General features: G+C 41.1%; 1 gene segment (V, D, J or C); it reads right to left on the bottom strand.

Moving 5' to 3' along the window:
* The window catches only part of LOC122121246, a 236,354-nt gene that overhangs the window by 120,427 nt on the left and 88,771 nt on the right, over positions 1 to 27,156 (bottom strand). Inside the window, 1 exon segment of the V gene segment in view lies at positions 13,516 to 13,535. Within this exon segment, the coding sequence occupies positions 13,516 to 13,535 (20 nt within the window).

Genomic DNA, 27,156 nt, shown 5'->3' with positions numbered 1-27,156 from the left:
CTTCTTGTGTGGAATTGGTAACACTGGCTGTATAGTTGGCTGGGTCTGGGTCCAGTTGTCCCGTGCTCACCCTCCAGACTGAGCTATGCACCGAATCTGAGGGTCTACTGGGGCCATAGGAGCCATTCCCTGTCAGACCTCCTAGAGATGAGACAGCGCACACCTCCTGCCCCTGGACCTCTCTCTCCTCCACACCAGCTGGATCTGGTGGAGGGCATCCTCAAAAGACTGTGGAGGTGAGAGGAATTCATGCTGTTGCTGGGATTCGCTCTGGTAATTGCCCCCACACAGCTTCTCTGGGTTGCCAGAGGTCTGACCTTAAAGATTCTAATCCTCCTTTCTCCTCCACAGAGGCTCAGCATCCCTCTTTTGGTCTGGCCCTGCCCTGTCTCTGGGGTTCCTAAGGGAGACCCTCTTGTGGGCACCTTGGTGAGTCGCAGCCCTACAGTTTGGGAGGGCGCCAGATGCCAGGCATATCCCTAGTACCAGTGGGCCCAGGGTCCTGAGAGCCTCTGGAGCTGTCCATGGACCAATGATGAGGACTGATGCTGCCCCCAGAGGATGCTGGGGCCACTTGGGGATGCTTCTCCCACCTGCTACTGGGCCAAGGGCAAGCAGTCTGCCTGCCAGGTCTCTGGAGCTCACACAGCTTCCCAGGCCATGGGGTCTCTGGCCCAGAGCAGGGGCCTCCCTTTCTGGGCACCATGGCTTTTCCCCCGGAGCCCCAAACTACACTTGACTCTTTCAACTTGTCCTCTTGCACCCACCCGGACTCTGACAGCACAAGAGCCTCCTTCCTGGGTTCTTGAGCGCCATCCTGTTCAGAGACCTGGTGTAGACTCGCCAAAAGAAGCGCTGGGTTGCAGCCTAGGAGAGCCAAGGTCTCCCAGCATGTGTCCAGCTCCTTTGCCATACTGCCCACCAGTGGGTGCTTCCTAAAACCCTTCACCATCTCTCTGACACCCGTGGCGCCAAGGATTTCTGCCGTGATGGGCAAGACAAAGAGCAGATTCAAGGATTTGCAGAGCTCCTCCGAATGTGTGCTGGAGGCCAGGTGCTCTTGGAGCAGCCGCACGGCTCCCCACACCCACTCGGCGGTCTGATTCCCCAGGCCACCCGTGGCCACGTCTACAGAGATGTGGGAACCACACATCTGGACTCCTCCATCCAGGGGTTCACTCGCCCTGCACTGAGAGGACAGATCCACGTTTGACGCCTTCAACAGGTCCTCCTGCTCCCTCTCACCATCCTCCACCTCCCTTTGCCCCTCCCCCTGCCCAAGATCATACTTTCTGTGCTCTAGACCTCCATCCTGGTCAGGGACCTGGCTCAGAGCCTCTGATTTGTGGCTCAGAACAGCCAAGGTCTTCCAGTGTTTGTCCAGTTCCTTGGCCAAACCAGCCACCTGTGGGTGCTTCCTAAAATGCTTCACTACCCTTCTGACATGTGTGGTGGCAAGGATTTCTGCCGTGATGGGAATGACTGAGAGCAGCCTCAGGGAATTAAGAAGCTCGTCCGTGTCTGTGCTGGAGACTAGGTGCTCCTGGAGCTGCCGCACAACTCCGCACACAGACTCGGCATTCTGCATCCCGATGCCACCCCCCACCATGTCTACAGAGATGCTGGACTCACTCACCTGTGTTCCTGGATCCTGCGGGTCACTCGCCCTAATCTGAGAGAATAGATCCACATTTAAGGACTTCAACATGTCCTCCGTCTCCCGCTCCCTCATCCCCCTCCACTCCCTCTCTGGCAGATCACCCTTCCGGGCCCTTGACCGCCATCCTGCTCAGGAACCTGGCTCAGAGCCTCTGAATTGTGCCTCAGCACAGTCAAGGTCTTCCAGCGCTTGGCTAGCTCCTTGGCCAAACTGCCAACCTGCTGGTACTTCCTAAAACCCTTCACTGTCTCTCTGACACCCGTGGTGGCAAGTATTTCTGCTGTGATGGGCAAGACCGACAGCAGACTCAAGGATTTGCGGAGCTCCTCCCAATGTGTGCTGGAGGCCAAGTGCTCTTGGAGCAGCCGCATGGCTCCCCACACCCACTCGGCGGTCTGATTCCCCATGCCACCCCTGGCCACGTCTACAGAGATGCAGGAACCACACACCTGGACTCCTCCATCCAGGGGTTCACTCGCCCTGCTCTGAGAGGACAGATCCACATTTGACGCCTTCAACAGGTCCTCCTGCTCCCTCTCACCATCCTCCACCTCCCTCTGCCCCTCCCCCTGCCCAAGATCATACTTCCTGGGCTCTAGACCTCCATCCTGGCCAGGGACCTGGCTCAGAGCCTCTGATTTGTGGCTCAGCACAGCCAAGGTCTTCCAGTGTTTGTCCAGTTCTTTTGCCAAACCAGCCATCTGTGGGTTCTTCCTAAAACTCTTCACTACGCTTCTGACACCCATGGTGGCAAGGATTTCTGCCATGATGGGAATGATTGAGAGCAGACTCAAGGATTTCTGGAGCTCCTTGGCATCTGTGCTGGAAGCCAGGCGCTCCTGTATCTGCCTCAGGGCTCCACACACCCACCTGGCCAATCCATCATTTGCCAACCATGTCCACATTTACGTAGGTGCCTGGGCCACTCACCTGGGTTCCTGGATGCCATGGGTCACTCACCATGCTCAGAGCACTTGTCTCTGGTCGGTCACTGTGAGGCACATGGCACTGCCCGGCACCATCCAGAGTGACTCTGATTGCCAGCTGCTTGCCTTATATAGTCCTCTGGCTGCCCCACTTCTTCCCTCAGTTCCTCCTCTAAGCCCTTCCCTGACTCCTGCCTGTTAAGCCCTCACATCCTAGTAGGGGTCTCCCAAGATGCACTTTCCCAGACCTTCCACAAGTCCTCTCCCCACAACTCTCTAGAATCTTGGCCCAAAGCAGTACAGACAAATTGGGGCAAGTCTGGTGTAGAAAAGCATTCAAAGACTAAAAACCAGCAGAGGGTGAGTCCTCGCGAGAGCTGTACCGGCAGCTTTGACAACACCAAGAATGGCGTCTGAAAGCCATGAGTGCCAGGTTCTGGGCTGCCCAAAGCAAGATGAGCCGAGGCTGACAGGCCCAGATGCTCCTACACCAACATCCAGAAAAGTCTCCTGGCTCTTGCACAAGCTTCTAGGCCATGACAACAGGGGCACAGTGTCTGGGGAGGTCAACTCCAGCCTGACCTGGCCTGCACTGAGAGTGGCCACATCTCTGCCCACCTAGCAAGTGTCATGGGCAGTGCTGGTAAGCCAGCAGCTGGAGGTATAGGAGGAGGAAGGGGTGCAGGTAGTGTTGCTAGTGCTGGCGGGGTGAGGACAGGGGTGGTCTCAGGGGAAGGAAGTTTAATCCCAAGCCCAGACAACAGCCTGTGCCCCTTCCAGCACCACCATGGCTATCCCCAGGTCCATGGGCAACACCGGAAAAGCTGCTGGTATGAAAACTGCCAAGCTCATGGTCAAGACCATTCCCAAGGACAACTAACATAATTGCAAGTTCCCCTGGCGATGAGCTAGAGAGGACTGGAACACCGGTGGGATGTCCAAAGGACAATGCCCACTGGTTTTCCCATGCCTCTGCCAAGGCCACAGCCCCACAATATGTGTGTGTGTGTGTGTGTGTGTGTGTGTGTCAGGCTCAGATCGAGCACAGACTATTTAGTGGGCCTCTGGATAGGGGAAAGTAATCAGATTTTTTTCCAAACAGGGGAAAAAGCTGGAGGACCTCTGACTCAAGTTTGCCATACTAGCTACTCAGAAGATTGGGATCTGAAGAACATGGTTGCAAAAAGACTGTGCAGGAAAGTACAGGAGACTGTCCTCTACAATGAACTACTCTTCCCCAAAGCCATCCCCCATTCAAAATCATTGCTGGAAGTGTTAGTTCAAGTTATAGAGCACTATCCTTGAGGAAGGAAGCCTCAGCAAGGGCAACCAGGCCTTGAGTACAAGCCCCAGGACCAGAGCCAAACAAATAGTGACAACAATTATGCAGGGTGGTTGTGGAGGTGAGAGGGAAGGGATGGTAGGGGAAAAACAAAGGAGTAGACAATAATGCTCATTAGGAAATGAACTCATTACTTTGCTCATGTAATAGTAAGCCCCCTGTACAGTATTTTACAATAAAAAAGTATTTAAAATGATATATTTTATAACACAAGCACTAATACTTCAGTTATCTTTGTAATTTCCTATTCTGGTATCTCTCAGTTCACCTTTCACATTGTGTTTCTATTGAAAGAGTACAATTGATATTTAAAGTACTTAACTACTGGAAATTCTTGAAAACTGTGCATTTAAATAGTCATCTTAACCTATAGTAGGCTCACAATGTTAATTGCTGCAACAGCTCCAGTTTTTAGTTCATTTCTAAAAGATTCCACATTTCCTTTTTTCTTTCACACCATCTGATCAATTACATAGTATCCTTGGGACCAAACCTGCCTACTCAGAGTTCTGCTTACAATTAGCTTCTTTAGGTGCAAGTAACTCCTGAAGAATGTTAGTATATTTGAGTCCAGATTAACCAGCTTTTGTAACTATTTTTCCCTACATCACTTCACTTCTGAATCAAGGTCAGGACAGCAAGCAAATGCTAGAGGAAAGGGTTTTACACATTGTTGCTGGAAGCAAAGATCAAGCTTGTATGCAAAGCTACTTGGGAGGTTGAGATCTGGAGAATCTGGGTTGAAGATCAGTACATGGTCACAAAGGGTCACATGATCTATCTCCTAAATAACTACCATCAAAGAATGCTGGAGGAATTTCCCAGGGAGGGAGGACTAGTCAAGATGATATAAGGCTCCATGTTCAACTCAGCAGTTATAAATAAATAAATATTAAGAAAATATAGATTTATATAATTTAACCCAAAACCAAGTAATAAAATGTAATCTTGGGTAATAAGCCCAAATTAAACCCAGTACTTTATTTATTAAAACATCCATAAAACCAATCAATTTCTAGATTTGGTTCTGTAAGAAAGCTAAATTTGAAATGTCTTCTGGAAAATTTAGCTATATATGATGCTTTAATGACATTACAAGAGATAAGAGTAAAAATTACATTGGCTTTGAACATTGAATTCAGTGCAATGATCTCTGTAATGTACAACAAATGATGATGAAGGTGTCAATTTGGAGTAAATATTTTTTCATAAAGATATTATTCTTTTTAGTGTAGTTTGTAAGGTTTGTGGCATTTTTTTCACTTAGGCCAACTAAGAAAAAACTGATTACCATTCTCTGAATGAATAAGTTTATGCTTCAAACTATTGAAAGTGACTTACTTTGTTATAGCAACTGGAAATGGACTGTGTATGTGAGTATATGCACTTGCATGTACATGTATATATGTGCACAGTCATATGTGTATATGCACATGTGTGTATTTAACATGTGGATTAACTAGATATGTTCTTAATAGGAACTAATAGTGAAGTAAAGAGAATCTCTCAACCTTGATATTCATCCTCTAAACACAGATGGTTTTCTTTTGTTTCTGTCCGTTTGCTTGTTTGTGCCAGTCTTTAGGCTTGAACTCAGGGTGTGTGCAGTGTCCTTAATCTCTGTTTGCTCAGTGCTAGTGCCTTGCCAACCTTCAATCACAGCTCTTCTTCCAGATTTTTGGTGGTTAAGTGGAGATAAGAGTCTTAATATCTTTCCTACCTTGTCTGGTTTTGAAAGTTCCTTTTCTACATAGTGTCTTGTACAATCATTGTTACAATGGGTCAACTTGTATCCTTATTTAAGCATTTTGTTATTTCCCTTTCCCTCCCCAAATTAGAAAAATGTATATACAAGATGCAGGGCACCAAAAACATTGAAAACAGCAGATTCCATGTGGTAAAATACTCATAAGAAACAAACAGCACATTATAAATACATTAAAAACAACAGCAAGGAAGATAAAACCACTTGTGTCCTTATCTTGGGGTTCACTTCGCTAGTTTCATCTTATATGTTCATATGTACATAGTTTTTTTTACCTTTCCTGCTTGTTCTAGACAAATACTAGTAATTGCAAATAAGGGAAACCATGGGGTCTCTGTTTATTTGGGTCTGTCTTACTTCTCTTAATCAAATCTTTCCATTTCATAACAAATTGGGCCGAGTCAATCTTTCTGATGGAGGTATAGAATTCCATTGTATATATATTATGAGGTCAAACTATGTAAAAACACAATTGAACAGTGATATCACAATGGCAGTGTGATGTCAAAATATCATATCATAATAATGATTTGATGTCACAATTAATTGGTGAGGCCATACTGGTCATAATAGGTTTGTAATGTCACAAAGGGTTGGTGCTGTCACAATGGCATGATGGGTCTCAATTTTCTTTAATTCACAATGAGTATATGTGTTCACAAAGGTACCATGGTGTCTCCAAAGGCATGTGTTGTCTCAAATGTTCTCAAGTCCTAACTGGTTTGTATTTTCATAATGTAACACAATGGTCATGATATCTGGCACTGTGATGTCATAATGTTCAAGATGTCACAGCAGATGTGTGTTCAGTGTCCTTAATCTCTGTTTGCTCAGTGCTAGTGCCTTGCCAACCTTCAATCACAGCTCTTCTTCCAGATTTTTGGTGGTTAAGAGGAGATAAGTATCTTAATATCTTTCCTACCTTGTCTGGTTTTGAACCACAATCCTCAGACCTCAGACTCCTGAGAAGCTAAAATGGCAGCTGTGAGCCATCAGCTCCTGGGTTAAACATGGCTTCTTAAACCCAATAAAAGTGACCTGCCAAAATGCTGAAATGCAGATTCACATTCAGTTGATCTCAAGTGGTTTCTAATTTTGTATTTGCAACATGTTTCAGTGTAGTTGATGATATTGTTGAATTCTGGAAAACTGAATATGAAAGAAAATATTATTTCCATATTTAGTTGAATTTTGCTTTTATTGTGTTAAGCAAGAATTTAGTTTGTAAAGAGACTCATATATATAATATAAAAACTTTATTTCCATTGATGTGTGACTTTATGAAACTTTGTTGCTTTTATTGCAACCTTCTGATGACACTTAGATGCAATACGGAAATGTTCTTGGGCAATGCTCTCCTGATCAAATCCTGAGAGTTGGGCCATAGGACCACACTGGGTAGTCAGCTCTGAACTTCATTACACAGTCTCTGCATCAAGTGAATTTTCCAGAACCCCTTCCCTCTCTAGATCCCTATCCATATGGTGAATGAGGGCCTTATTTAGGATTCAATGCTGTAGAATGACGGGGTCCTATCCTTCTCTGAGAGAGCATAGGACAGAGTTGAGTGCTGCAGGCAACTGAGCTCTTTATACAAGTTTCTATGAACAAACATACAATATGCTGTTAGTGTGTACACTGTAGTAAACTTCTTATCATCAGTACTTTCACATATTCTAAGTCCTTTTTTAAGTCCTCTGATATTGATGTTGGTGAATCTCTTGCAAATTAACTGCTCGTGATAGAAGGTTCCTTGGAAGATCTCGCTCTACTTCATTGATTCACATGTTCATATTGTCCCTGTATTCTTTATAATTTTTGTAAATAGTTTAGTTATGTAGTCAGTTTTGATAAAAATTCATCTCTCTGTGTACATATTTGACATGAAATCAGTCAGTGTTTCAACAATGATCGTGTGTAAAACAAACTTACACAGTGAGGAGACTCAGTGAGAATTAGAAATCAGAAGCGTGCCTCTCTGTATGTGGGTAAGATGCTTGCCAGGACAGAGGTGAGAACTGAGAATACACTCTAAGGTAGTTCTGACTAGCATTCTACAGAATGCTACAAATGAGGATAATCTTTACAATAAATGTTCATAAGTGAATCAAGGGTATCCCTTTTGTTAATATACATTCTAGTCATATATTTTGCCAATGAATGATAAAATCTGGAGCTCAGAGCATCTCAAACTCCAACTGTTAGTTTCCCAGATGGATTTGAGAAAATCATGGTGAAACAGTATACACTATTTAATACAGAAGCACACTAGATGCTGGCATAAGACAAAATATCACCCAAATGCTAGGGAGTACATTGTCGTTGTTTAAAATTTAGGATTATAGAGATGGATGTAAAATAAAATTAAGTTATTAACGATGCCCTCATGCCATGATTTTTCAAATCAACTCACTAAGCCTGGCCAGATAGAGCTATGAATGCTGTGTGTATTAACAAGGCTTAGTCTTCCACTTTTGGGACCTATGGATACCATTACAGGGCTTGATCACACTCGATAGTCTTAAATAGACCAAGGGCCTGGGGCACAGAAGGTGAGAGACTAGTGTACAGGGTGTAGTACTGTAACTGCGGAAAGGTTAATCTAACCAAAGGACAGTGACCAAACTCTGCTAAGGGCTTGAAGGTAAAGCAGCATTTGGGGAACATATAGAGCAGAGGCAAGAAATGCACAACTGGACCTCCAGCTGGTGAACAGAAAGCACAGCATTTGCTATAGTTGTGAGCCAGGATCATGTGCTTGATGGAAGTATTTCAAGTTTCATTATAAATGGAATAAAATCACAAAAGACATTTCATTCTTATATTTCCTGTTAACTATAATATTAATTAAGACACAAAGAATTTTTTTCAATAAATGCTTCATGGTTTATCTGAAGTCTCCTCGTCTCTGTGCTACTATGATTGTTCTCCTGTTCCATGATTGTAGATTGAATGGAGTCATATTGTCACTCAAACCTCATCTGTACTCATAGTTACTCATAGTTACTTTGATCAAAGTATCTTCCTCCTAGACAGACTCAGATGATCTGCTCTGCAGTTCCCAAGACCAGTAACCCTTAAGGGTAGCTCACACAGCCTAAAAGGAAATTTTAGTTCAGGGATATATCACTGTGGGAGGCTTATGTGTATCTTGAAGCAGTGATAACTCCAACATCCTCAGGCTCTACCTTGCTGATTTCAGTGTGAAATCTATGCTTGACCCACTGCCAGTGAATCTGTCTGGAACCACAGAAAATCAGTTGGAAACTGTGTATATCAGTAGTTGTGGAGACCAGCCTGGCTTCTGCAGGTACCAGTTCAGATAGGTATTTCCATTGCTATGCAGGAGGCTCTGACTAGACCTGCAAGAGATGGAAGCCGGATCTTCCAGCGTGACAGGCAAGGAGACTGGAGTCTGGGTCATCATAACATCTCCACTGGATCCTGAAATTAGAATAAGATAGAAGGGCAAGGTTATTCACAAACATAGACACGTTGATATTATTTGTATTTTGATATATGTTGCCACTCTAGTTCCCCATCTCCCTTTGCCCTTATCAGGGATCCAGAGCATTAACAGCCCCAGTAGTTGAGATAAGGACTTCATTTTTAAGAGTTACATGAGGAGTGCTGACAGGTCAAGGCAAGTTCAGATCTTAGAAAGGAAGGTCCTCCTTAGGGAGTAATATGCAAATCTCCAGGTGGGTGCAACAGTGTGGGAAGAGCCAAGGGGAAGGTAAGGCCTGCTCTTCTAAGAAAAGTGATACCAAATATGCTCTGTGTTTGGGGACAACCAATAAAATCCTTGATTCCTGCAGCACTGGGAAAGAAGACCCCACTGTGAAAGAAGATAGGATGCACACGGCTCTGACACCCTAAAACATCATCAGAGACCAAAGATAAGCAGGTTCATGTCAAAGACAGTCTGTAGGAAGGGAATGAGCACAATTCCCAGCTCGCCTTAAACTCATGCAGAAGGTCTAGAGAGAAACACTGCACTCACCAGCAGCAGCAAGGATCCTCAAGGGAGTTGAACAGTTTAGCTTTATAAAGTGGCATCTTATGCCCATAGTTACTAACTTATATGTTCAGGAATCTCAGCTATAAGTGTTAGAACTTCTGTTTCCAAAGGAAATTTAACATAAAGAATTGACAGGAAGAACATAATTTTCTGCTACTAGTAGTGATCTAAATGCATTTATTTATAAGATTAAAGGGCAATGCTCTCTTTCTGACAGAAGCATAGAATTCCAGTATAGATAGATAGATAGATAGATAAATAGATAGATAGATAGATAGAAAGATATAGATGTATACAGATGCATATATAGATGTACATATATATATATATATATATATATATATATATATATCACATTTTCTTGATCCATTCATCTATTGAGGGGCATCAGTGTTGGTTCCATATCTTAGCTATGGTGAATAGTGCTGCTAAGAATACAGTTGTGCTGGTAACATTAATGTGGCCATGTTTGTGGTCACTTGAGTAAATTCCCAGAAGTGGGATTGCTGGATTGTAGGGAGTTCTATGTTTAATCTTTTGAGGAACCTCCACAGTGTGTTCTATAGTGGTTGAATCACGTTATGTTCCCAGCATCAGAGTAGTATCTGGCCTCATCCCTGCCAACATCTATTATTATTTGTTTTCTTAATAATGGCCCTTGTAACTGTGGTGAGGTGGAATCTCAATGTGGTTGTGAATTGCATCTCTCTTATGACCAAAGATGGTGAACATTTCTTCAGGTGTCTATTGGCCATTCTTATTTGCTCTCCAGAATAGACTCTTAATTCTTTAGCCCAATGATTAATGGGCTGGTTTTTCTTTGAGGATTTTTTTGGAGGGGTGTTTATTGAGCTTTAGTTATATTTTTTATATGACGCCTTGTCTGTTGTACAGCTAGTGAATATCTTCTCCCAATCTGCGAGATTTCTATTTATCTTGCTGGCTATGGCGTTTGCTGTGCAGAAGCTCTGCAGCTTAATATGATACCATTTATCCATCCATTCTTTGATTCGTTGTGTTTCTGGATCTTTATTCAGAAAGTTTTCACGTGGATAAAGGAGCCCTAGAAATTACTTTGCAAGAAAATGTAAAGACTTAGAATAAACCATATTAAATGAAAAAAGCAGACCCAAAGAAACATAGGCTCCATAGTTTCCTTTATTTGTAATAATTAATATATGTCTAGTATAGTCCTTGCAGACTATCACAATAGATCAATAGCTATGTATATATCACCATATAAAATGATGCTAATCCAAATGAACTCCAAGATATAGAAACAAGATGTCTTTTTTGTTGACTTTGTTGTGGTTTATATATTGTATCAAGTTCCTTCTTTTTATTATATATTTTTTAAATTTCCCTTTGGCTTATCCCCTGTAGTCACCGTTTATATTCTGGTACCATGCATCTTTTATACACGTTTCTGTGACTTGAGAAGAGAAGGAGAATAACAAAATGGTGAAATAAGGACAAAGGGTGACCAATGCAACAGTGATAATCACAGGACACTGTGTTGGAAATGAACTTTATAACTTCAGGGTGGGTGGGTTGGGTAGAGGGACGGTAGGAGATGAAGGAATGGGTAACAATATTTTTGACAAGAAATGTTCTCATTACCCTACTTATGTAACTGTAACCCTTCTGTGCAGTACCTTTACAACAGAATAAAATTAAAAAGGATAAAAGAAAAATGTTATAAAGTTTTACTTCAAAGTGTCACTATATATTCAATGTAATGAGTTTTAAAATCCATTATCTATCCTGTTAATCTTCTACACTGTATTTGCACAACAAATTGCTCACAGAATTTCTTAAATCTTCCCTCTAGAGAGTAAAGGGAGAAAGTGATCAAGATATATTCCACTCCTATACCGTTATGTTTTTTAACCCTTTTTGAAACTATGTAAAGACAAATGTAGGTATATAATTCTGGTTATCTTAAATTAACATGAAATCTTTTAATGTCTCCATTTCCAATCTGAATTTACCTGTCTCTGCTTATTTGTCACAGAGAGTTCAGTCCCTACTTCTTGTGTCCAAGGATTCTGCTCTGTCATGCGGCAGAATATCACATGGTAAGGAGGAACAAGTGGAGAAGGAAGTTGGTGCTGATGCTCCAGAAGACCCCACATGGTCATCTGAAGGGCCTCCTTGTAGGAAGTGATTAGATCATTGGAGGTCCTGTTCTCAGAAGGGCTATATCTCCTCTCATGGAATGTGTCAGTTTTCACAGAAGTTGCTTGTTATAAATCATATATTTGGGCTCTTCTAACTGCAGCTTGTTTTTATTTTTATTTATTTAATTTTTTGTTTGGTCGTGGGGCTTGAACTTTGGGCCTGGGCACTGTCCCTTATCTCTTCAGCTCAGGGAGAATGCTCTACCACTTGAACTACAGTGTCACTTCCGGTTTTCATGTGGTTTATTGGAGGTAAGACTCTGAAGGTCTTGCCTGCCCGGGCTGGCTTGGAATCTCGATCCTCAGATCTCAGCTTCCTCAGTAGCTAGGATTACAGGCGTGAGCCACCAGCGCCCAGCTACTACTTGTTCTCTTCACATTAATACAGCATATTGGTTGACATACAGAAAAGGCCTCACCTGAGTAGAAGCAGATGAGACTATTTCATCTAGAATTTTCTATATCTAAAACTGAGTTAAAAACTGGAAGTGGCATTATTGCTCAAGTGGTAGAGTGCTCGCCTTGAGCTGAAGAGCTGAGGGACAGCACCCAGGACCAGAGTTCAAGCCCCAGGACCAACCAAAAACAAAACAAAACAAAAAAGAACTGCTTCTTGAGTAGAGCAACCAACAAAAGCCTGCAAGGGCAGAGCTTTGTGGGCTGTAGGCTCAGGTGAGTGGGGTCTCAGAAGTTATGCTCTGCTCTGTATTCTGAGAGCCCTTAGCAGCTGAATAAAATATGTTACAAATCAGACCATGGCTGTTACAGGGATTGCATAAACTTGCTATTTTATGTATTGCTACTGGGTGTTTTATATATATATATATATATATATATATATATATATATATATATATATATATACACATAGCACATATATATCTGTATATATAGATACAGATATAGATATGATAACTAATGTATGTGTCACTCAATGAACTAGAAATTTTCCATTTTAATCAAGAAATCTGCTTTATGTTTCAATAATTAATGATGATTTTTTTATAATCTAAAAACAAAATCTTTTCTAAAGCTCTATTACCTTGCTTTTAAAACCTGGTTTGATATTCCTAAAATGTCTCTTTCTTTTTGTGGCTGCAAATTGTAAGTCAGAAGAGGCATTCTTAGCTGTGTGCTGCTTAGGATGCACAGGAGGACAGAGAGTTAGGGTGTGCAAATGCCTCCATGACCTCTCTACCAATACTTTCCAGTAACTTTAAAGTTTGCGTCTGTCTGAGAAGTTGTGTAGAGTAGAGGCAGTTGTGCAGGTAGAAGAGAAGCTGGGGCAGCCCAGGCTCTCACTTCTGTTTCTCTGGGAGGTTTTTGTTATGACTTGTGTTACTGTGGGTGCTAAACTATAACCCTGTTGACAGTAATATATTGCCTCATCTTCAGGCTGCAGGCTGCTGATGGCGAGAGTGAACTCTGTCCCAGATCCACTGCCACTGAACCTTGGTGGGAACCCAGATTGCAAAGTAGTTGCATAACTGATCAGAAGCTTTGGAGCTTTCCCTGCTCTCTGCTGGTACCAATGTAAACTATTGCTAATGCCCTCACTGGCTCGGCAAGTGATGGTGACTCTGTCTCCCAGAGGTGATGACAGGGAAGGTGGCTGGGTCAACTGGATGTCACATCTGGCACCTGACATTGGAAACATAAAAGCCATTAGCAGTTTAATTAATTCTGCTGTCCAACTATTCCATGAACAGCCAAGTGGCTCAGCTGAACACTGGGTGAATAATCCCCAGTATCATCTTTCCTTACCTGCAACCCAGAGCAGCAGAGGCCCCAGGAGCTGAGCAAGGGCCCTCATGTCCATGCTGTGTGCTGACTGGAACTTCTCTTGCATAGAGTGTGAGCAGCCTATGAAGAAGTTCCCAGTGTAGTGGGCTGTGCTCTGGGTACATGCAAATCAACATGGTTTGGGCAGTGCGAGTCAGAGCTTCAGCTGGCAGATCTCAATGAGAAAACACAGACCTGAAGAACCCAGATGTCCAATGTGCTTGTGGAAAATGTGTTTCGAGAGACAAGAAAACATTATGATTCTGTTGGCCTGTGATAAGAATAGATTTTTTTCCCCAGAGCTGAGGACTGAACTGAACTTTGCAGGTAAGCACTCTTCCACTGAGCTCAATTCCCAACCCCAAATAGAATTTTTAACATTTTCAACTTATACATGACTTGGTATGATTTTCTTCACTTAAATCAGTCACTCAAAGACAAACATTTCCAAAGGAAATTAATTTTAAAATGTTCCTAACTCTGGTATCAGTGGAGTTTGTGACACAGAATTCTTAAGAGTATTCAGGTTGTTTGCCTGAACCTTGTTATATGGTTTAATAATAAACATTAGTACACAGACATATGTTATAAAAGTGATAATACATACGTAGGTAGAAAGACAGATAGATGTATTGATAGAAAGAGAGAAATGAACAGTTTTCAAAGTTTTTAATGGAAGGTAGCACTGAAATATGTGCAATAAAGTGTCATGATCAGAGGTATATGGACAATCCATTGGTGCATTCATTGGTGTCCTGTGAACTCATATAAATGACTGGATTGCTTCCCTTCTGAATGTTCTTCCCTATCGCCTCCCTCTAGAACAGTTCACCTCAGGTATTTCTTCTTTAGTTTTAGGAAAATACCTGGAATCATATCTAGCTTTGTGGTTATTATGCATGTATGTGCACTTTCAGAGGACATTTGTTTCATCTATTAATGGACACTATTCCTTCTCAGAAGCTGAGTTGTTCTCTAGCCCGAGGACTCAACTCTACTTTAACTTCATTATGCTTCTTAAGCTGCATAGTCCTTCAAGTTGCATGTCTTTTAGATCTTAAGTGAAGCAGTTTTTTGTGTACTAGGCCTGGGGCTTGACTTAGTCCCTGAGCTTTTGTGCTCTAGTGTGATAGTGTGCCAAATGAGTCACAGCTTCACATCCAACCTTTTGGTGTTTAACTGGTGACAGAGACTCATTGTCTTTATGTCCAAGGTGACCTCCAACTCTAATCGTCAGATCTCAGCCTCCTCTGTAGCTAGTATTATATGCATGACCACAAATAAAGCAATTTTCACAAGTTGTATTTGGGAGATGTGATTCATATAGTTACAGAAATGGTAAATTGCAATGAGGTCAAGGGTAGAGTTGAGAAACTGGAGCCACTCAGTTAGCAAAGAACATCTTCAACCTGGGGATTCACAAACAGTGATGCAAAAGTGAAATGAAGAAGGTCTCCACATAGAGATTAGCATGTGGACATACTTCATCCCATTGTGTAGATTTGACAATCTACAATCTACACAATCATACCAGAGTTATAGGAACAGGGTGATCACATGGTATTTAACACTGGCAGTCCGAGAAGATGATGTGTAAAGATAACACTGCTCTTTCAAAACCAACGGACCAGGAGTAACTCATTACCCAATCAGTGTATTCTTCAGTACCATTTCCTACCAGAACTTCATCTGAGTCTTGATTTGATGACCTTCATCTTTTAAAATATTAATGTTCTCTGCACCACATGCTCACATAATTCTTCTACAATGCTCTTTTTTTAACCAATTTTGATGATGATTTATAAGCTTCCCTAAAAGATATGCCAACCTCCTTCACTGTTCTGAAAAGAAAAAAGCCAGAAGTGGTGCTGTGGCTCAAGTGCTAGAGAGCTAGCCTTGATCTGAAGTGCTGAGGGACAGCACCCAGGCCCAGAGTTCAGGCCCCATGACCATACCCCCCCAAAAAAGAAAATGTGATACATATATACAATGAAATTCTATGCCTCCATCAGAAAGAATGTCATTGCCCCACTTGTTAGGAAATGGAAAGTCTTGGAAAAAATTATATTTAAGTGAAGTAATCCAGCCTCAAATAAACATAGGTGCCAGGGCATGTGGAGGGCTTAAGTGGTAAAGGAAAATCTGTAACTATTCAGGCATGACATGGAACAAATGGGGAGAACCAGTGGTTCATGCTGAGCTAGTTGTTTTGTTTTTTTAAATTGTGAAAAAATCAAAGAGAGGGTTTACAATTACATGGGCAAGATAATGAGTACATTTCTTATCAAGCATTGTTACCTCCTGCTTTGCTTACCCTACCATCCCTTCCCATCTCCCCTACCATCCCAATCCTCCCCGCTCCTCGCCCTGTGCCAAAGTTGTGAAGTTCATTTTTCTTTTTTTTTTTTTTAATTTTCTTTTATTTTATTTGAGAACATACTGTACAGAGGGGTTACAATTACATGGGCAGGATAATGCATACATTTCTTACCAAGCATTGCAGCCTCCTCCTTTGTTTACCCTTCACCTCCCTTCCCAGCCTCCCCCCTCCCCCCCACCCAATCATACCCCCACTTCCCCCCCCACCGACATTGTAAATCTGGTTTTGACATGACATTTTGTACTTCTCATTGTTGCAACAGGTCCACCTGAATCCTTAAACGACTTGTTAGTCCCCGTCTCCTCCACATGTTATACTGACATCAAATATAGTGAAAGCGGGGGTTACACTGTGGGGGAGGGACATACAAAGCAACAAAGAAATAATCTTATAAATGCGTTAGAAACACATGCATGAAAGAAACAAAAACATTAAAATACATATTTGAGGTTCGTTTTCCTAACATCACATTCTCTGACTTTTTCCGCTTGACTCATACCTATACTAGATATTGCAAATAAGGGAAACCATGGGACCTATGTTTCTTTGGGCCTGGCTTACTTTACTTAATATAATTTTTTCCAAGCCTTTCCATTTCCTAACAAATGGGGAAATGTCATTCTTTCTGATGGAGGCATAGAATTCCATTGTGTATACATACCACATCTTCTTGATCCATTCATCTACTGAGGGGCATCTGGGTTGGTTCCATATCTTAGCTATGGTAAATAATGCTGCAATAAACATAGTTGTGCTGGTAGCTTTAGTGTGGCCTTGTTTGTGATCATTTGGGTAAATGCCCAAAAGTGGGATTGCTGGGTCATTGGGGAGCTCTATGTGGAGTCTTTTGAGGAACCTCCATACTGCTTTCCAAAGTGGTTGAACAAGTTTACATTCCCACCAACAATGAAGTAAGGTTCCTTTCTGTCCACATCCCCTCCAGCATCTGTTGTTGTTAGAGTTCTTGATTTTTGCTGTTCTAACTGGAGTGAGGTGATATCTCAATGTTGTTTTGATTTGCATTTCTTTTATGGCTAGGGATGCTGAACATTTCTTCATGTGTCTATTGGCCATCCTTCTTTCTTCTTCAGAGAAGCTTCTCTTTAAGTCTTTCGCCCACTTACTTATTGGGCAGTTGTTTCTTTGAGGATTTGTTGTTGGGTGCTTTAATTTTTTGAGTTCCAAGTATATTTTAAATATGAGACCCTTGTCCGTTGTATGGCTAGTAAAGATCTTCTCCCAATCCGTGGGCTTTCTATTGATCTTGCTAGCTATGTCATTTGCCCTGCAGAAGCTCTGCAACCTTCTACAATCCCATTTGTCCAACCTTTCTTTGATTTGTTTTGTTTCCTGGTCTCTATTCAGAAAATTTCGGCCTGAGCCAAGGAGACCCAGGGTTTCTCCTATTCCATCCTGTAATGTTTTCAGAGTGTCTGCTTTGAGGTCTTTGATCCATTTGGAGTTGATTCTGGTGCAGGGTGATATATAAGGATCTAGCTTTAGTTTTCTACATGTAGTTAGCCAGTTTTGCCAGCACCATTTACTGAAGAGGCTGTCTGTCTTCCATTCTATTGTTTTAGCTCCCTTATCAAAGATTAGATGGCTATAGGTCTGTAGGTTCATTTCTGGATTTTCAATTCTATTCCATTGGTCCTGAGGTCTGTTCTTATGCCAATACCAAGCTGTTTTGATTACTATGGCTTTATAGTAGAGTTTGAAATTTGGTATTGATATTCCTCCAGCAGTGTTCTTTCCGTTGAGGAGCGTTTTTGCTATTCGGGGTCTTTTATTGTTCCATATGAATTTTTGGATTGCCTCTTCTATTTCCTTGAAGAATGAGGGTGGAATTTTGATAGGTATTGCGTTGAATTTGTAGATAGCCTTGGGAAGTATTGCCATTTTCACGATGTTAATCTTTCCAATCCAGGAGCATGGGAGATTTTGCCATTTTTTAAGTTCTGTGTTGATTTCCTTTTTCAAGATTTTAAAGTTTTCCTCATAGAGGTCCTTCACTTCTTTAGTTAAGTTAATTCCTAGGTATTTTATTTTTTGTGGGGCTATTACAAATGTAGTTGCTTTCCTAATTTCAGCCCCACTTTTCTCATTGTTGGCATACAGAAAAGCCATTGATTTTGGGGGGTTAATTTTATAACCTGCTACTTTGCCAAAGTTTTGAATCAGCTTGAGTAATTTGGGAGTGGGGTCTATTGGATTCTTTAAATACAAGATCATGTCATCTGCAAAGAGGGAGAGTTTTATTTCTTCTTTCCCTATTTGGATCCCCTTTATGTCTGCATCTTGTCTTATTGCTGTAGCTAGGCATTCTTATACTAGATTGAAGAGAAGTGGAGAGAGTGGGCATCCTTGTCTTGTTCCTGAGTTAAGAGGAAATGGCTTTAGTTTTTCACCATTGAGTAGAATGCTGGCTGTAGGTTTGTCATATACAGCCTTTATTGTATTGAGGAATGTTCCATGGATTCCTAATTTTTCCAAAACCTTCATCATAAAGGGGTGTTGGATCTTGTCGAATGCTTTTTCTGCATCTATTGAGATAACCATGTGGTTCTTATTCTTGCTCCTGTTGATGTGATGAATAATATTAATTGATTTGCGTATATTGAACCAGCTTTGCATCCCTGAAATGAATCCTGTTTGATCGTGGTGTATGATTTTTTGGATGAATTGTTGAAGTCGGTTGGCCAAAATTTTGTTGAGAAATTTTGCATCAATGTTCATCAAAGAAATGGGTCTATAGTTCTCTTTCTTTGATGAGTCCCTGCCTTGGTTTTGGGATGAGGGTTATGATGGCTTCATAGAATGTGTTCGGTAGTGAGCTTTCTCTTTCAATTTCATTGAAGAGTTGGAAGAGAATTGGTGTGAGCTCTGCTTTGAAGGCCTTGTAAAATTCCGCTGTAAAACCATCTGGTCCTGGACTTTTCTTAGCTGGGATGTCTCTTATTGCTGTTTCTATTTCAATGCTTGATATGGGCCTGTTAAGATGGTTTAACTCATCTTGGTTTAGTTTTGGCATGTCAATATTTGCTAGGAAGAGGTCCATTTCTGTCAAGTTCTCAAACTTATTAGCATAAACTTTTGAGAAGTATTCCCTTTTAATGTTCTGAATCTTGCTTGTTTCCGTGGTGATGTTTCCATTCTCATCTCTGAGTTTATTAATTTGGGTGTGTTCTCTTCTTTTTCTGATAAGAATTGCTAAGGACCTGTCAATTTTGTTAAGTTTTTCGAAGAACCAACTCTTCATTTTGTTGATTCTTTCTATAGTTTTTTTGGATTCTAATTCATTTAATTCTGATTTAATTTTGATTATTTCTTTCCATCTACTGGATTGGGGTTTATCTTGCTGCTCTTTTTCAAGGATGTTTAGATGTGTCATTAAATTGTTAGTTTCAGATCTCTCCAATTTGTTGATGTAGGAGCTCAGAGCTATAAACTTGCCTCTGAGTACTGCCTTTGCTGTGTCCCAGAAGAGCTGGTATTTTGTGTGTTCATTTTTGTTGAATAGCATGAACATTTGAATTTCCTTTCTAATCTCTTCCATGACCCACTCATGATTCAGCAGTGTGTTGCTCAGCCTCCATGTGATACCGGACTTTCTTTGGTGGCTTTTGATGTTGAGTTCTAATTTTATTCCCTTGCGGTCAGAGAGAATGCAAGGTATAACTTCAATGTTTCTGAATTTAGACAAGTTTGCTTTGTGGCCTAAAATGTGGTCTATTTTAGAAAACGTTCCATGTGGTGCTGAGAAAAACGTGTATTCCGATGCTGCTGGGTGAAATGTTCGGTAAATGTCTGTTAAGTCTAGTTGATCTATGCAGCTGTTTAGATCTGCGGTTTCTCTGTTGAGTTTTTGCCGAGTTGTTCTATCTAGTGGGGAGAGTGGTGTGTTAAAACCCCCAACAATTAATGTCTTTGGATCTATATGGGATTTGAGGGAAAGTAGTGTTTCTTTGATAAATTTGGGTGCTCCATTGTTTGGCGAATAGATATTTAGAATTGTAAAATCCTCCAGAAGGAGAGATCCTTTAATTAGTATGTAGCGACCTTCTTTATCTCTTTTCACGAATTTTAATTTGAAGTCTATTTTATCTGATATTAGGATTGCAACTCCCGCCTGTTTATGCAGTCCGTTTGCTTGGTAGATTTTGTTCCAGCATTTAACATTGAAAATGTGTTTGTTTTTACGGGCAAGATGAGACTCCTGCAGGCAGCAGATAGAAGGGTCTTGTTTTTTAATCCAACTAGACAGTCTATGTCGCTTAATTGGAGAGTTCAGTCTGTTAACATTAAGAGATAGGACTGAGAGGTATTTGGGAGTTCCTGCCATGTTATCTACCTTCTTGGGGGCTGCGAAAACTGGGTTCTTCCTATGGTTCTTGGATTCTCAGTTTGGGTGCAGTTTCTTGGCCTTTATTGCGGTCTTGTTGGTTTTCTATGTGTAGGACATCTTTAAGAATCTTTTGTAGGGATGGATTGGTGGAGATGTATTGTTTCAATTTTTCTTTGCTATGGAAGGTTTTTATTTGGCCTTTAGTTATGAAGGAGAGTTTAGCTGGGTGCAGTATTCTTGGTTGATAGTTGTTTGTTTTTAGGGCATGGCATACATCATTCCAGGCTCTTCTTGCTTTGATTGTCTCTGCTGAGAAATCTGAGGTGATTCTAATTGGTTTCCCTTTATAAGTGATTACCCTTTTCTCCTTGACAGCTTAAGGATCTTTTCCTTGTTCTGAGTTGATCCTGTGTGGATTATAATGTGGCGGTGGGATGTCCTATTCTGGTCTGGTCTATTTGGGGTTCTAAAGGCTTCTTGTATCTGGACAGGCCTATCTTTTTGCATGTTTGGGAAGTTCTCTGCTAGGATCCTGTTAAACAAATTTCCTAGACCATTAACTTCTGTTTCTAGGTGCTCCTCTACACCCATTATCCTTAGATTAGGCCTTCTGATGGTGTCTTCCAGGTGTTGGATAGATCTATCATATTTCTTGGACTTGTCTTGGTTGGTTGTATGTTCTTTCTCTATAATATCTAGGCTGTCTTCAATCCCTGAGATTCGATTTTCTGCATGGTCTAACCTGCTGTCAAGACTCTCTACATTGTTTTTTATCTCTTTTCCTTCTAGTTGGTCAGCTTTGATGGCTTCAAGTTCTTTGTTGAAGCTCTGTTTTAGGTCTTGTATGAATTTCTTTACTTCCTTAATTTGGTGTTCAGTGTTTGTCCTCAAATCACTTAGTTGATTGGTTATGGTTTCTTTGGGCTCCCATTCCTTCTGTTGGGTTCCATTCAGCATTCCCTTTGTGGTCTCCCTGACTTCCTTCAGCTCTTTGTTAATGGATTCCATGAATGCCTTTAGTGATCTTTGTGTGTTCTCTACCTGGTCTCTCAATTCCTGTATTACTCTTTGATTAGCTTCCTCCCGTTCTTGGGATTCCTGCAGATCTCTTTGAGTGTTCTCAGCCTGCTCACGCCATTCCTCCCTTTCTCTTTGAGTATTCTCAAGTTGTTCACGCAAATCCTGTATCAGTTTTTGAGTAGCTTCCTCGCGCTTATGATATTCCTGTATAAACTTCTGGAATGCCTCCTCTCTCTCCCTATCACGCTCATACAGAGTCCTTTGTATGTTGTCAAACTTTTCATTTATCATGTTTGCCAGCAGTGTTTGTAGAGCTGTTTGGAAACTCTCCTCTGGATTATTCATTATCTGTTCTAACCCCTGATTATCAGGATTGGGAATTGAGATACCCGAATTTGCCATTTTTCTTGTGTTTTTCCGGCTTACTCTGCCCATTTGAGATGAAGATAGCACCAGTTTTGTGCTAGAACACTATCTTAAGGCAACCATCAACCAAAGTTTGCATTTGTACAGTCAATAGTCTACAGATACAATCTAGTTCAACAGATACATCTATTCGACATCAAACAATTATAAGTTAAAGGGCTTCGAAATGCAGAGAAGAATTTGGATAACCAGAAATTATTAGGGTTTGGGAGAGATGTGGGTAAAAAATAGGAATAGATTGGTGTGGGGAGGCACAGGGAGAGTTAACAATGTCCTAATCACAATGCAGGAAATAGGTTGGGTAGGATGCAAGTAGAGAGAGAGAGAAAAAGAAGAAAGGGAAAGGGGAATGAAAACAGACCAGAAAAAAAAATAGAAACGTAAAAATTAATGTTATTTTAGAGATTAAAAGACCATCTATTTATAGAGGAATATGAATATGTTGAGAGAAAGGGAGGGACATAGAGGAGATGTGAAAAACTTTAAAAAAATGCTTAAAATATTATATAGGTATAAAGAGGTAGTACTGCTATTAATGAATTTAAGTCTCAGAGGTTTTGAATTGAGTAATAAGTTTGTGGATTAAGTGTGTACACAATGGGGGATAGGGTCTACTGGTTAACTACGGGTTTATCTGAGGATGTGCAGGACAAGAGTTAAGTCACATAAAGAAGGACAAAGAGGAAATGATGGAAAGGATAGGGAAGTGAGAAGAAAAGATCAGAAGTTCAGTAGAGCTAGACAAAAAACAAAAAGATAATTAAGAATGAAAGAAAAAGAGAAAGAAGACAAGAAAAGAAAGGAAAACAAACATTCACGTATTCCTAAAATAAAAATTATAAGAGGAGAAAAAAAAAAGTTAATGGAAAACAATTATTTTTTCAGAAGAGGCAAAAATTAAAGATTAATAAAAGTTTTAGAAAAGCAAAAAAAATTTTTATATATATATAAGGTAACAAAAAACGAAAAAAAAACAAAACAAAAAAAAGAAAAAAAGAAAAGAAGAAGAAAAAAAAAAGTTCTTTGATTTTTTTTTTTTTTTTTTTGGGAGGGGTGGGAAGAGTCCTGTATCTCCCTTTTGTCTGTAACCAGAGTCTGGTTGGAGTCTCTGGTCAGCTTGAGGTCCTGTGGCTTGATTGGTTTCTTAAGTCAGTTTGTTGGAACAGGCAGAAAAATGCTCTGCTTTACCCAAGATTTTGATGTCCTCCTCCCAGGTTAGTTTACTGGGAGGGTGATCTTCTTTGAGAATCACAAAAGAGGGGGATGCAGTGATGAGGCTAGGTTCTGGGTAGAGTTGAGGCCTTTCAACAAACAGTAGCATTTCCCTGGGGCTATTTTGTGAAAAAAACTCACAGCACCCAGCCTGGAGCCATTCTCAGGGTTTCTGTTTTTCAATTGATTGTGGTGGCTGCTAGAGGGAGGGGCAGCCTCTGGCTCTGGTTACCCGGTGAGGAGAGCCACTCCAATGGCTGGCGCCTGAGCTGGGTGACTTTTCCCTGGATGGAACTGAGTCTGTGAGGTCACTTCGCCGTTAAGTTTTTGTGACCTACTAAATGACTAGTTTTATTCCAAGGCCTGAGCTGGAGCTAGCCGCTCCTCCGAGCTTTGTCGGTATCCAAGATGGAGATCACCGGTGCTGGGGGGGGGAGGGGTGGCCTTCCCTCCACTGCTCCCAGAGAAGGAGTGAGGAATTCGGGCTTCTACTCACGCCAAGTCTTGGATCCTGGGTCGTCTCTGGTCTGCAAAGTGCAGGATGAAGTTGTCCGCTCCTTGTCGGTTCTTGCTGGTGTTGAGTAGAATCCACTCGTCAGCTGCGTCTGGCTCCTTCGTCCCGGACTGTGTCTCAGGTGTGCCCCCGCGGCGGTGTCCGCTGCCGTGACCCTGCTGCCGCTGCAGCAGCTGCTGGCAGGCGCTCAGATGTGTCTGCTTGGCTTCCCCTCTCTTGACTAACTCTCTGTGTTGTGATGGCACACTTGGTGTGATTCTCTGGCTTGGGACTGTTCACTGGAACTCTGAAACTGTTTTCTATGCAAGAGCTTGTTCAGATTCCAGCTTCTCCTCCGCCATCTTCCCGGAACTCCCGTGAAGTTCATTTTTCAACATAAGGTGTTGTACATCTCATTGTTGCAATGTGTCCACCTGTATCCCTATTTAAACAATTGTTTTTTCCTTTCCCCTCCACAAATTATATCAACATCAAATAGAGTGAAAACAGGGGTTATAACATGAGGGAAGGACATACAAAGGAACAAAGAAATATCTTATAAATATATTAGTAACAATAGCAAGAAAGAAAAATGAAACATTTGAGTCCTTATCTTGGGGTCAATTTTGCCTAACATCAACTTATCTGACCATTTCTGCTTGTCTCAGACATATACTAGTTATTTCAAATAAGGGAACCCATGGGACCTATGTTTCTTTGGGCCTGGCTTACTTCACTTAATATATTTTTTCCAAGACTTCCATATCCTAACAAATGGAGCAAGGTCATTCTTTTTGATGGAGGCATAGAATTCCATTGTGTATATAGACCACATTTTCTTGATCCATTCATCTACTGAGGGACATCTGTGTTGGTTCAATATCTTAGCTATGGTAACAACTATGTTTATTGCAGCATTATTTACCATAGCTAAGACATGGAACCAACCCAGATGCCCCTCAGTAGATGAATGGATCAAGAAGATGTGGTATATATACACAATGGAATTCTATGCCTCCATCAGAAAGAATGACATTGCCCCATTTGTTAGGAAATGGAAAGGCTTGGAAAAAATTATATTAAGTGAAGTAAGCCAGGCCCAAAGAAACATAGGTCCCATGGTTTCCCTTATTTGCAATATCTAGTATAGGTATGAGTCAAGCGGAAAAAGTCAGAGAATGTGATGTTAAGAAAACGAACCCTCAAATATGTATTTTAATGTTTTTGTTTCTTTCATGCATGTGTTTCTAACGCATTTATAATATTATTTCTTTGTTGCTTTGTATGTCCCTCCCCCACAGTGTAACCCCCGCTTTCACTATATTTGATGTCAGTATAACATGTGGAGGAGACGGGGACAAACAAGTCGTTTAAGGATTCAGGTGGACCTGTTGCAACAATGAGAAGTATAAAATGTCATGTCAAAACCAGCTTTACAATGTCGGTGGGGGGGAGGGAGGGGGGGTATGATTGGGTGGGGGGGAGGGGGGAGGCTGGGAAGGGAGGTGAAGGGTAAACAAAGGAGGAGGCTGCAATGCTTGGTAAGAAATGTATGCATTTTCCTGCCCATGTAATTGTAACCCCTCTGTACAGTATGTTTTCAAATAAAATAAAATAAAAATATCTTAGCTATGGTAAATAATGCTGCAATCAACATAGTTGTGCTGGTAGCTTTAGTGTGGTCTTGTTTGTAAACATTTGGGAAAATGCCCAAAAGTGGGATTGCTGGGTCATAGGGGAGCTCTATGTGGAGTCTTTTGAGGAACCTCCATACTACTTTCCAAAGTGGTTGAACAAGTTTACACTCCCACCAACAATTAAGTAAGGTTCCATTCTGTCCTCATCACCTCCAACATCTGTTGTTTTTAAAATTCTTGATTTTAGCCATTCTAACTGGAGTGAGGTAGTATCTTAATGTCGTTTTGATTTACATTTCTTTTATGGCTAGGGAGGTTGAGCATTTCTTCATGTGTCTATTGGCCATCCTTCTTTCTTCTTCAGAGAAGTTTCTCTTTAAGTCTTTAGCCCACTTATTTATTGGGCAGTTGTTTCTTTGAGGATTTGTTGTTGGGGAATTTAATTTTTTGAGTTCCAGGTATATTTTAGATATGAGACCCTTGTCCATTGTATGGCTAGTGAAGATCTTCTCCCATTCCATGGGCTTATATTAAGTGATGTAAGCCAGCCCAAAGAAACATAGGTCCCATGGTTTCCATTATTTGTAATATCTAGTATATGTCTGAGTCAAGCAGAAAAGGTCAGATAAGGTGATGTTAGGGAAATGAACCCTAAGATATGTATTCAAATGTTTTTTTTTCTTTCATGTGATTGATTCTAACACATATATAAGATTGTTTCTTTGTTGCTTTGTATGTCCCTCCCCCACAGTATAACCCCTTCTTTCACTGTGTTTGATGTCAGTATATTTTGTGGATGGGAGGGGGGAAAAGCAAATCGTTTAAACGGGGATACAGGTGGACCCATTGCAACAATGAGATTTGCAAGTCGTTATGTCAAATAATGATCTTTACAACTTTGGTGGGATGCAGGGAGGAGGATGGGAAGGGGAAACAAAGGAGGAGGCAATAATGCTTGATAACAGATGTACTCATTATCTTGCCCATGTAATTGTAACCCCTCTGTACAGTATTTTCACCATAAAAAATAAAAAAAACTTATTAGAAATAAAATACAACACTTAATTTGAAACATGAAAAAAAAAAAAGAGTGAAGTTGTACATAGAGCCGTAGGGGGAAACCTTTCTCTATACTCACTTGCCTCCTGCAGAGAAGAGCTGCCATTCTCTTCCTGCTCCAAGAATATGGCAACCAGATACCAGTGTTCTGAACCCACCTCCTGGCCTGCAGCTCTCCTGCCTTATTCACACCCACACTTCATCCTCCTGAGGCTAAATCGATGAGTTTGGGATATTATTCTACACATCATGCGTATAAACTTAGTTTCCCTCACTTATACACCCTCTTTAAAGGAATCTACCTCACCATTTTGTTATCTAACAAATTGCCAAAGTTTCCACTACAAATAATAGCTATCCCTCGCAACCCAGAGATGGTGATGCCAAATGCTCTCAGTACAGCATCCATCTTATATCATTGGTCAAAGTCAGTTAAAACATGTTATAAAGATGTGTACTTAACTTTTAATTGCTGTAACAAGTCCTTAATAAAAACAACCTGAAGGGAAGAATTCATTATTTCAATCTTAGATTAGAAATTTTACTCTGCCATGTGGGCAGAGTACAGTGGAGCTCACATCATGTCACCCAAGAAGCAGAGTGAATGTTCTCCTTCCTCCCCCTGCTCTTTTATTGCACAAGAGACCACATCCTATTGAAAGGAGCTGTGGACTATGAGGTGGATCTTCCTCTCACAGTCAATTCTCTCTAGAATGTTTCTCACAGACAGTTTCAGAAATACACTTTCTTAATCTGCAAGCAATCCTACCCATTTGACAATGCAGAAGAACTACTAAAAGGGTCTTCCAAAGTATATGTTTTCTTGAAACTTTCATGAAAATGGTAAGTGTAGAAATAAGATTATTTAGCAATATATAGGTTAGCAATATATATGTTTCCTCAGAAGT

The sequence above is a fragment of the Dipodomys spectabilis genome, unplaced genomic scaffold, assembly GCF_019054845.1.
Source record: "Dipodomys spectabilis isolate Male_0828 unplaced genomic scaffold, ASM1905484v1 ptg000187l, whole genome shotgun sequence".
Lineage (NCBI taxonomy): Eukaryota > Metazoa > Chordata > Mammalia > Rodentia > Heteromyidae > Dipodomys > Dipodomys spectabilis.
This window is presented reverse-complemented; position numbering and strand designations above follow the sequence as displayed.